This window comes from Myotis davidii, unplaced genomic scaffold (assembly GCF_000327345.1).
Source record: "Myotis davidii unplaced genomic scaffold, ASM32734v1 scaffold771, whole genome shotgun sequence".
Taxonomy (NCBI): Eukaryota; Metazoa; Chordata; class Mammalia; order Chiroptera; family Vespertilionidae; genus Myotis; species Myotis davidii.
The window spans coordinates 768,302-780,433 of NW_006282668.1; the positions used below are offsets into that span (position 1 = coordinate 768,302).

Here is a 12,132-nt window from a genome sequence, read left to right on the forward strand (position 1 = left end):
CCAAAAACCTCACCCTTCTCCTTGCTCCCAACCCTCATCCCACTATATGGTAAACACATTTCTATCCTGGCATCAATAACACTTTATTAAATTTTGTTTACAACACCATCATGTTCATCAGACATAAGTTCCTTGAGGGCTAGGACAGCGTCAATGTCTGAGTCTTCTACCACATTGTAGTTACTCAATGTTTGTTGAATGGCTCAATATAGAGCCAACGTTTGCGCATTTGAAACTATTAGAGACGAGTAAGAGAGTTCATGTGAGCAAGGCTATGAATGAGTAAATGATGGTAAGTTATTTGTTGCAAAAAGGCCAGGAGCATGTGTAAGTTACTAGTGCATTCCTGAAAAAGCCACCCTTGCACCTTTTTTTGCTAAGTTTAGAAATCAATGGATGACGCAGGAGGATGGACTGGTAGACAATGTTAAGGCATCTTCTATTTCCAAGGCTCCAAGTTTAGAGAATAATTGTAAGAGACACTTGGACTGATTGTCCCTGAAACCATATTTCACCTGCAGAAGCTCCATGTCTTCAGGGTTCTCAGATCCAGGAATATTCTCCATCAGGATGGCGGACATCACTTTCACATTCATCTTCACCATGTCCAGCTCACTGTGCAACTTGCCAATCTGTTGAGAGCAACACAGTCACCGGTCAATATGTGGGACCCCTTGTTTCCTTCTCTCAGGGGACCCTTGCTGGGAGGAAAAATGCTCTTTGTAAAATTTAATATTGTCAAATATATATATATATATATACACACACATTTTGCAAATGTATCTTCTGTCACCTATAAGGACTTAAAGATCGCTTGTAATAAATCCAAAAATATTTCCCAGGAGTGTTAAAAATGAAGGGGGAAAATCCAATTAGGAACAATATGGAGAAGGGGGAAAGTGACTATACCAGGGACCTGGACAAAATGGAAAATGTTACCCTGGGTTTCTTGGCAACTGATGGAAAAAGGGGGGTGGGGAAGGTGATACAGTTCTCATGGTATTAGGGAAGGAAGAATCAAGAAACACTTTATTTTCTCTTCCTGGATTAAATTCTAAGAGAAATTAACTGTATGGATTTTTTTAAAGGGTAGTGTTATTTATTTGTGTTTATTTCTTTATTTTTAAATCCTCACCTGAGGATATTTTTCCCATTGATTTCTGGAAGGAAGGGGGAAAGACAGAAAGAGAGAAACGTCAATGTGAGAGAGACACATTGATTGGTTGCCTCCCACATGCACCCCAACCAGGGCCAGGGATTGAGCCTACAACCAAGGTACATGCCCGTGACCAGAGTCGAACCCAGGACCTTTCATTCGCTCTATCCACTGAGCAAAATTGGCTAGGGCTCCATACATTTTTATGTAATACAGAATAATACTACTACAAAGTCTTCAATAATAGTTCCCTTAAAGCAGCACAGAAAAGAGCTTCATATGGGGTAGGGCAAAAGTAGGTTTACAGTTGTGAGTTTCTTATATTATTATTTATTGTATTATTTTCTATAACAACAACTGTAAATCTACTTTTGCCCCATCCTGTATAATAATTGCTCATCTGGACCTCTGATAAACAGATACAGAGACAAACAAGTAAGTGTAATTCAGTTAGCACAATAAATACTCCTAATAAGACTATCATGTACTGAGGTTTCTGAAATGGTGTTTGGACAGTCCTAATCAAAACCAGTAACAATCAGCTAGTTGGCACAAGGTCCATTTCACAGCTCAACTTCCACAAAGACACAAAAGCCACTAGCCAAGCAGAACTGTTCAGAGCTTGGACTTTAGGGTCAGACAGAATCCGTGGGCTTAAGTGCACTTAGAATTGACCCATGATGCATCACACAGTATCATTAAGCTCCAGCCCCCTCCCCTGCAGAATGAGGGTAACAATGTACCCCCACCTCATAACGGTGTGAAAAAGAATAAACAAAATGTATACCAACTGCTCAGAACTTAGAAAAAGTCATCAATACATTCAGTTGTTGCTTCTGTTACCTGTTCTGGGACCAATGTAATAGTCGAATTCTTGGGAGCAATTACGGAAGAAAGAGCCGGTGCAGTAGGAACAGATGTGGGTGGATTTGATGAGACTTGAGCAGTCTGTCAAGATGAAATACGGAAAGATTATTATTTAACATTTATGACCATAAACAACGCAAGCCCAGTTTTTTTTTCTTCCATTCAGATGACTCCATCACTTTCTCTCAGCCAAAATCCAAGTTTAGAGAGTGTCAGCCCAGAGTCGATCATCAAGTGTTGAACCTGCCCACATTTTGAGAACAGTGTTAAGCAAATGGCATAATAGAGTGAGTAGAAGGTGGCTATTATGATTATTAACGGAATTAAAATTTAATAAAATGCTCTTAGATTTTTTTTACCAAGGGTCTACAAGACAAACTGCCCTGTGAGATTGCTGCTCTCCTCTTTCGGGTCGTTACAAACAAAGGGTAAATCAATTCGTGTGGAGTCTTTTGAAGCCACAGTTGGCGAGGCATCTCTTTTTCCACCAATGGACCTCTCTGAGTCCATGCTCCACTACCAACCCCGGATGGAGAGCCCAAGTTCAGGGCTTGAGGCCAGTGCTTCTCAACAGGAATGTGCAGAGAAGTCACCTGGAAACCTTGCAAAAATGAGCCTCTGATTTAGTCGAGGATAAACTAAAGATGATAACCCAAATCACACTTTGAGTAAGTAGCAAGGTTCTATCTAGGCCATGACCACACTGTGCCGTGGAAGAGCAAAAGGGGTCTGATGAGCAGGCTCCTGGGCAGGTGAAAGAATGGGGCGAAAGGCGCATGGCCACACAAGGAGAAGAGCTGGCCCTCCGGGCAGAGCCTCCTTAAAGATAAGACTTGTGGTATTGCTTATTCCACCAAGATAAGACTCACCAGTCTAAGGAGGGCCAGGAATGCTGTTTCTGCATTGTAGAAATCACGGAAAGGTAGGTGAATTTAATCAGCCATTCAAAGTGTTGTAGTTCAACGCTTTGGAAATTATTTGCAAACTTGAGAATACATGTGAATATCTAGAAACTCTCTCATGGACACAGTATCAATAATAAACAATAGATATATTATAAAGCTCCCCAAGGTAAAGACCGTTGTCTAGCACCAAGACCTTTTGTTTGAAAGCTGCCCTCTCCTCTACTATAGGAAATGATTCCTATTTGGAGCCAACATATCATATTTTTACATGAACTCAGTTGAGTTGTGCCGAAATCGAAAACTGGCCCAGATTGGTTCACGGAGCCTCCTTCTCCCAGTTTGTGTGTGTGTTTTTTAAACTTGGAATCTGAAAAATGCTAAAGCAATCACATGGGAAACTGGGAGCTCTGTTATCTGCTATATGGAAGGAGCTGTTCTGCAATGAGAGAGAGGAATGAAGCTGGTGACCAGAGGAACATCTAGAACAGCCGTGGGCAAACTACGGCCCGTTTGAAATGAATAAAACTAAAAAAAAAAAAAAAAAAAAAGACGGTACCCTTTTATGTAATGATGTTTACTTTGAATTTATATTAGTTCACACAAACACTCCACCCATGCTTTTGTTCCGGCCCTCCGGTCCAGTTTAAGAACCCATGGTGGCCCTCGAGTCAAAAAGTTTGCCCACCCCTGATCTAGAAGCAGACAAGAAACAAGGCATTTGAGAGCTGGGTCCCTGGTTGTTCAAAAGATCCAGCTAACACCAACCTGTTGTGGCTTCATTATTCTAGGACATGCTGCAATATCCTTCTAATACAGTCTTCTTCTTGCTTAACCTGAATAGAGCTGAGATTGCCCCTCTCAGTGAGAAAAAAACCATGTCACATACTAACTTACTCTACGTGAGTCAAAGAAAAGACCCCCTACCTCTTGTTCTGCTGCTTCCGCCTCTGCCTCTGAGGGAGGAAAGTGAACACCTTTCTTAAGCAGGTCAAGGTACACGTCCTTCACCTCACTTACATCCACACCTCCTGGGAAACCCTGAGACCAAGTCTGAAAACAACAGCAAACACAGAACACAATTCTTAAGCTGGCGACCGAAAATGAGAGATTGGCAATTAAGGGCTTTACTCAGAAAGAGAAAGCTACTTTTGAAGGCCAAGGACAAACTGTACATTTTCAGAGACTAGAATGATAATATAAAATATGTTTAAGCCTGGCCAGCATGGCTCAGTGGTTGAGTGTTGACCAGGAGTATGAACTAGGAGGTCACGGTCCGATTCCCAGTCAGGGCACACGTCCGGGTTGCAGACTTGATCTCTAGTGTGGGCTGTGCAGGAGGCAGCCGATCAATGATTCTCTCATCATTGGTATTTCTATCTCTCTCCCTCTCCCTTCCCCTCCTAAATCAATAAAAACATTTTTTAAAAATAAAAATATAATATGATTAATCATCAGACTCGCCTGCCTCAACATTTTAATGAAACCCAGGAATATATATTATTATTTTTTGCTGTACCAAATCCAGAATTAATACACATATTCTAAAGCAGCAACAGTATTTGCCAAATAACTTTGTAAGCAATCAGTTATCTTCTCCAGACATAGTTTTCATATCTGCAAAATGAATGTACACATCACTCTCTTTCCTACCTGACATGGAGAAAATAGAAACCAGAGAGAAAGCAGGAAAATGACTACAAATTCTCTTGGATAAAAAGCACCATCCAATACCAAAAAATTATCATTACACAGAAAATCCAACAGTAAAATGCTGTCTGGCTCCATCAGAGGTTTGTGAAGGATGACGAAACCAATTGGTATGTAATGAGATCTCTAATTGTAGAAGTGTTCCATCCCATCAGGTATACAATAGACTTACCTTAATGAAATTCAAAATTCTATTCTGAATGTTTAGTGGCAAGGTGTATCTGGGTTGCAGCAGCTTAACTAGGCTATCTTTAACAAACTCCTTCTTCACAATCAGAGATTGGAAACTTGGACCACAGTTCTGCATGCACATGTCAATAAGCTAAATTAGAAGAAAAAAGTTAAATGGTAAATTTCTTTGGTACACAACCACTTCCTAAATATGAAGTGAAAATTGCTAAGTAACAATTTCTACCAGCATTCTCTTTAGTAGTGTCTACTAAAACATACGGCAAAATGTTAGGTTCCAGGGAATGCAACAAAGTATAAGGCATAGTGTAACTGCTTAGAGCAGTGATTTTCAACCTTTTTTCATCTAATGGCACACATAAACTGTCAAAATTCTGTGGAATACCAAAACAATATGTTTTTTGCCAATCTGACAAAAATAGGTATAATTTTCATTGATTTACAAAAAATAACAGTAATTACCTACCCTTTTTGCTCCAAAGTGACTTTTAAAAAATCAGGTGACTATACTTGCATCTACGAATTTCTGGTACCAAGAATTAACCAATCAGATGTAAGCTTATTATGAGACATGACCAATAAGATGCAACTTTATTATATGACTTATATACTTCTGGTTCAAGACAGGGAATTCACACCAGATGGCTATTATTGTGTTGGCTGTTGTCATTTTTTTATTTGACAATCTAAGGGGAAAGCCCCCGCTGAATAGTCAGGAATTGCATGTTTTAAAAATGCTTGTGGCACACCAGTTGAAAAATTGCTGGCTTAGCGGACAGGCTTTTTGGGGAGTCAGGACACATGGTAGGACCTTAGTAAACGGTAACTATTTTTTAAATAATTGTGTTGAATTTATTGGAGTGACATTGGTGAATAAAATAATATAGGTTTGAAGTGTACACTTCTTTAATACTTCATCTATATATTGTGTTGTGTATTCACCACCCAAACTCTAGTCTCCTTCCATGACCATTTATCCCCATCTTACCCTCTTCTACCCGCCCGCACCCCACCTTCCTTTCTGGTACTCACCATGATGCCTGTGTCTATGCGGGGGGTTTTTTGTTTTTGCTTTTCTTAACCCTATCACCTATTTCACCCAGCCTCCCAATTTTCCTGACAGCTGTCAGTCTGTTCTCTGTGTCCATGAGTCTGTTTCTATTTTGTTTGTTTAAATGGTAACTATCTTGAACCCCTGCTTCCATGCGTAATTTTCCATCAGGAGAGAATGTGCTGGTTAGCTGATAGAAGTATTCTTTTCCCAGAAGCTTGAAGAAAAAAAAGCTACTTGGTAGTTTTAGTTCTCACAGTGACTAATCCAAGCACAGAAAACCAGGCTTTGGGGCCATCCGGAGCTGACGAAGACCACCCCAAGGCCTGGCCACCCTAGGGGCTGAGCTCACTCTACAACAAACTCCTGGAGTTAGAGTAAACACATTTGGCACTTACCCTGAAGCCCCCATAGCTCTCCACCCAGGGTGTGCTCCACAAAGGCCTATGAATTAATTGGCTCCTAGGAATCTGTCCAACCACTTTCCATTTGACAACAGCATCTTGCTGAGACTATTGACTCATCGGAGAAAAGGCTGGCCTAAGAGTTATAAAGCCTGGTAACAAAATGCTTCCTTAAAAACAGAACGACTGGCTTCTTGACAAAACCGCTCCACCAACTGATGGTAGGAAATCACCGTCTCGCCATATCCCAGGGAAGACCTGGTCAAGGCTTAGAAGTCCATGGGGAACCCAAACGTTGGATGGTGTCAGGAACATTTATGATTGACATCGACACTCTCTCTTCACTTCATAGTAATCAAATGGAAAGGTCACCTATGAGGATTCATTTTTAAAGAGTTTATTGGTAAACATCAAATTGCCTTTGGTGCACATTAGATGCTGCCTTGAGTGACTAATTCCTGTCACAATCAAGTCTGGCTTAACAATATTAAAAGTCAGTCCCGATGCCTTCAGCACACCTCTGCAATGCAGTGAGTAGTCTGAGGGGAGGTGATTGGGCCACTAAACAGACAACTTGGGGAAATCTGCAAGAAGCTATCAAGAGGCAAAAGCTAATGTAAAGGAAATGCAAGAAGCAGGTACCCTAGTGAACTCGGACCTTCACAAGGAGGGGCTGTCCTGCCCCCCAATCTGTGACTCTCGCCCTTATTTTGGCACAGGTTTTAGATTCATTTGTTCTCCGGTACTGGTGTGGAAATCATGAGGTGGAGGAAGTACAGTTACCCAAGAGGGAATAGGTAATAGGAACAGACAGCTAGCTGGGAGTAAGGCTTGAGAGCTCAGACAACCTGAAGGGGAGAAAGGGGAACCCAAAGTGAAATGGAGGCTCTGAAGGGTAAGAAGAAACAACAGTGTGGAATAACCCAGATTCCTCAGGGGTGGGTCCCGGTTCATCCTCAGAAGGAAGGAACCACGATGGAGAGATATGGAGCTGGAGAAAAGAAACAACCATAGACAGGTCAAGTAGGCTGGGTACAATAGAGAAGAGGCTGGCTCATTACAGAGGATAAACTTCTGTCAGAAGGTGAAATAATTACCACATGCTGAAATATAGAAAGTGGCATAAATTCATCTTCTGACCTCACTTTCCTCACTCAAGTTTCTTAACCTTTGGTGGCCTGGAGCTATTCTAGATCCACTTCATTCCAAAACTACATGTGTTTCTCCCCGAATTCTACAGTCCCTTCTGTTAGCCCTTGAGTGTTCTTGACTACTAGGAGAGGTGGTATTGGGGGTGGGCACGAAACCATTAAGTCAACATCAGTAAGTGATACATGATAGATGGCCCTGCATGAAGGACTTGAAAACATGAATGAAATAAAATAGTCACACGCATGTAAAGTACAGCATAGGGAATACAGTCAATAACATTGTAATCACTATGCAGGACCCAGTGGGGTACTGGAAATATGGGGGGGAACACTGTAAAGTATGTGACTGTCTAACTACTAAGCTGTACATACACCTGGAACCAATACAAAATATTGGAAAAATATAAAACATTTGAGGACACGAAAAAAAATATATAGTAGCCCATTCTTTCAACGGGCACGATTTGTCCTGAGAAACAAGATGGTATGGGCATGGGCATGGAATTTAGACTCTGAGGACATGCTACTTAAATCTTGGGCGGGGGGGGTGTGGGGGATCACTTAATCTCACTGGTCTCAGTTTCCTCACCTGTGAAATGGAGTTAATAGTACACCTGTTTCACAGGGTTGTCCAGAGCATCAATCAGGTATCAGGCAAAGGCTAATTTCCATCATCGACCCATTGTACAGCTATTTCTACTGAAGTGCCTCCCTCCTCCAGAGTTCCCTCCATTCTGTGACCTCCCTGAGGTGGCTGCTATGGGTAAAGGACAAGGGAAAAGTAAAAAAGCAAAAAATGGAGAAAGAGGAAAATGCCTCTAAAACTACACTCAGTCCCAGCCCAGCCCGAGTGGCTCAGTTGACTGAGTGTTGTCCCATGCACTGAAAGGTTGCTGGTTTGATTCCTGTCAGGGCATATACCTGGGTTGTGGATTTGATCGCCAGTTGGGGAGTATATGGGAGGCAACCAATCAATGTTTCTCTCACCTCTCTCTTTCTCTCTCTCCTTCCCTCCCTCCCCCTTCCTCTCTCTGAGCATGTTCTCAGGTGAGGATTAAAGAAAAAAGAAAAACGATATCAGCTCCTAACCAAAGAATTTCTTTAGTGAAAGCATCATTAAGACTTTTCTCATTCAGCTACTCTCCAGGTAAGCAAAATATGAGATGTTTTCTTTCCCATGAAACCAGGAAACGGGAGCTGTGCTCACCTCTGCCCCGTGGCCCTCTAATCACCCCCAGAGGCCCTAAGAGCAGTGTGATGCTGGCTGATGAGTGCCACAACCATGCGTGGCCTGGCTGGGCTGAGGTCCAAAGGCATGCAGAAGAAATCAGAAAGCCACACAGCTCACGCTCAGGCAGCAGGCAAGGCTTGCAAACATCCCGAAGGAAAAAGGGCAACTCACCAAAGTGACTGAAGAGGTCATATGGCCAAGGATGGGGGGGAAATGGTTACAGGTCACGTAAGTGTGCATACTCAATCCACAGACAATACAGTGCACGGGAGAACTACTTATATCAACAGAGAACTGTCTCCCCACTGTAACAAGCAGCAGAACTTGGCTGAATCTTAACAAACTGCCAGCACCTTGGAATTCCACAAAGGTGTTCAAGTGCAACACAAAGCTAACGGGGGAGCATTTTCCCAAGACGTTAATTCCCACCCTGGGTAACATATACACACACTTTTGACCAGCCCAGTACCTGTAAGTTTAACCACCAGTTCCCATCTCCTGACCAGAAAAATTAACTTTCCAGGAACACTTTTTCCACAACATTAAATGCTATTACAATCAACTAAACTCTCTTGATTCTGCAATTCTCAATAAGCAGTTTTAATTCAAATTATAAATAACTTTTTGTTAACCTATTAATTAGCAAATTAACTATATATTTTTTTTAACCCAGAATCAAAATGTGACTACAGCTTGGGAAATCCTAGCGTCTTAATGATAACATGAAAGTACTTACCGACAAAGTAAGTTCGATTTCTTTATGATTGTAGTTTTTGGAAATCCTTTTCTTTAAAGCTTTTACGGCATCCTTTGGCCTACAGCAGCAAATACAACGTAATCATCAGTTAGGCATTGCCGAAAACCAGGCTTCTCTGCAAAGCAATGTGTGCTGTGAAAGGAGGGATGGCTACAGGGAAGACGGAGGCCTCGGCTCTGCGGTGTGAGCCTGGCAGCACTCCTCACACCCGTTTTCTCGTACTTCTAACCTACCCCCTTGCGAGAATCTAATAAAAAATTTCCTACAGCACTGTTTACCATAAAAACTGGACACTTAAATACCCAGTAGTGTGGGATTGCATAGATAACTTGTGGTAATCCCTACGAAGAAATACTCTCTGGCTTTTCAACATGTCTTATTAAACGGAATAATAATTAAGAAAAAAAAGAAGTGGATTATGAATCAATACTCTAAAATGTTAACTATAGTTTTATTTGGGCGGTGGAGTCATTTGTGAGTTTTATTTTATGTTTGTCTGCATTTTATAAATTTTCTCTGAGATTCATGCACCACTCGTGTAAATGTGTTTTTGAAAAATGGTTATTTAAAATTAAATTCACCAGTCACACACAAACAAAAAAATATTTTTACATAGGAGTATTACTTAGAAAGCGCTACATAAAAAATGTACTCATACTCAGTTCCCGCTATCAATGTAGAACAAGTATACAGAAAATGTAATTTCCAAACAATGACGGTTTTCCTTTTGATTAAAACTATTAGTATTTCCTGAGCATCCTGTAGGCAGGGAATACAGGAAGCATTACAACTCACTAGGTCAGCTTCGGATAGGCTACAATTATGATACAAAAAGAAGAACTGGCCGAAACCGGTTTGGCTCAGTGGATAGAGCGTCGGTCTGCGGACTGAAAGGTCCCAGGGTCGATTCCGGTCAAGGGCATGTACCTGGGTTGCGGGCACATCCCCAGAAGGAGATGTGCAGGAGGCAGCTGATCGATGTCTCTCTCTCATCGATGTTTCTAGCTCTCTATCTCTCTCCCTTCTTCTCTGTAAAAACTCAATAAAATATATATTTTTTAAAAAAAAGAAGAAGAACTGTATTGTATTAAATAGAGAGTCAAAATTTACTTTGAGATGGTCCAAAGGTACAAACTTCCAGTGAGAAGATAAATAAGTCATGGGGGTATAATCTACAACATGGTGACTTTATCTACAGTTAGCAGTGCTGTATGGTACATTTGAAAGTTGCTGAGAGTAGACTGTAAACGTTCTCACCAGAAGGAAAAAAATTATTTTAGAACCATATGAGGTGAGGGATGTCAACTAAACTTACTGTGGCAATCATTTTGCATCAAAATAGGTACGGCAAGTCATTATGCTGAACCCCGTAAGCTTACGCAGTGCTATATGTCAATTATATCTCAATAAAACTGAAATAAATATGTCGTTTTTACATATTACCTTCAAATTTGTTACATTTACATGGATAGATTCCTATTATATGATAATAATGACATAATATTACATATGCTTACATGGAATTGTCACTATTATAAAATACATTATTATATAGATTTTTCTATATTTCTAAAAAATCCCATATAAAACCTAGAATTAAATCTTAAAGAAGTTTAAAAGAATAAAGATACTATTTTATTTGTTTATTTAATCCTCACCCAAGGATATTTTTCCATTGATTTTAGGGAGTGGAAGAGTGAGGGAAAGACAGAGAGAAACATTGATGTGAGAGAAACACAAGGATTGGTTGCCTCCTGCATGAGCCCTGACCAGGGCCCGGACCGGGGAGGAGCTTGCAACAGAAGTATGTGCCCTTGACCGGAGTCTAACCTGGGACCCTTTGGTCCACAGGCCTTCACTCCACTGAGCCAAACCGGCTAGGGCAAAGATACTATTTTAAAAGGGGAAAAAATTTTGACTTTGAGATTCCCTTTTTGTATCATCAATGAAGAAATCAGTATTATCAATAAAGGGTTCACAGAGGAACCAAATATGGAACACAAGATTACAATGAAAGCACCATAAACACTTCATTAACCATAAGCACTTTCCGTGGATACAGTCAATAATTTAGTGTAATGCTTTCTTCAACATACATTACACTAAATCGCTTTTGCTGGCACTTCTCACTTTAATATACACAGCAAAAAGAACAGATTTCATCTCTCATAGCAATCTGTAATTCAGGCTAAATTCACAAAATAGCTGGCCTTCTTAATTTTTTCACAACTTCAACTCTCTCACGTTTCAAAGGGTAACAAAAGATAGTAGGTCATTTGAAAAGACAGCACGAACATGGCAAGTTGGCCTTCGGAGAAAAAAAATCCATCTTGTGACAGGGAGAGGAAGAAAAGACTGCTAGATTATTTCCTGGTTACAATAATGACAATTGCCCTGGGGACAGGTCACCCCAGGAGGCCACTAGCTTCTTGATAACATTTTTCAGTTATAGTAACATACAATATCGGTCATCAGAGCAGGAGTAATTCCTAAAGAAGAAAGCAATCTCTCTTTTTTTTAAAAAAAAATTATTTTTCTTAAAGAACAAGGAATTTGAACCAAAATTTGAAACTATTAAGGAAAGGGTGAAGAGGAGAAAAATGATAATGGATCCTCAGACTGCAATGTTGAAACAAGCAGCTCTCCTAATATTTCAACCTGACGTGCCATCAAAAGGCAGTGGGCACCACCTAAGGCGGGTAGGGGGTTGAAAA

The 12,132-nt window shown here is 40.7% G+C and overlaps 1 protein-coding gene across 1 annotated transcript in view; it reads right to left on the minus strand.

Moving 5' to 3' along the window:
- TOM1L1 (target of myb1 like 1 membrane trafficking protein) overlaps positions 1 to 12,132 on the minus strand; it is a 48,823-nt gene that overhangs the window by 25,379 nt on the left and 11,312 nt on the right. The window contains exons 4-8 of the mRNA XM_015560752.1: positions 9,398 to 9,476; positions 4,808 to 4,957; positions 3,853 to 3,978; positions 2,000 to 2,104; positions 516 to 632 (exon numbers count right to left, since the gene is read on the minus strand). Of these exons, the coding sequence (XP_015416238.1) occupies positions 516 to 632; positions 2,000 to 2,104; positions 3,853 to 3,978; positions 4,808 to 4,957; positions 9,398 to 9,476 (577 nt within the window). The remainder of the gene's footprint in view (positions 1 to 515; positions 633 to 1,999; positions 2,105 to 3,852; positions 3,979 to 4,807; positions 4,958 to 9,397; positions 9,477 to 12,132) is intronic.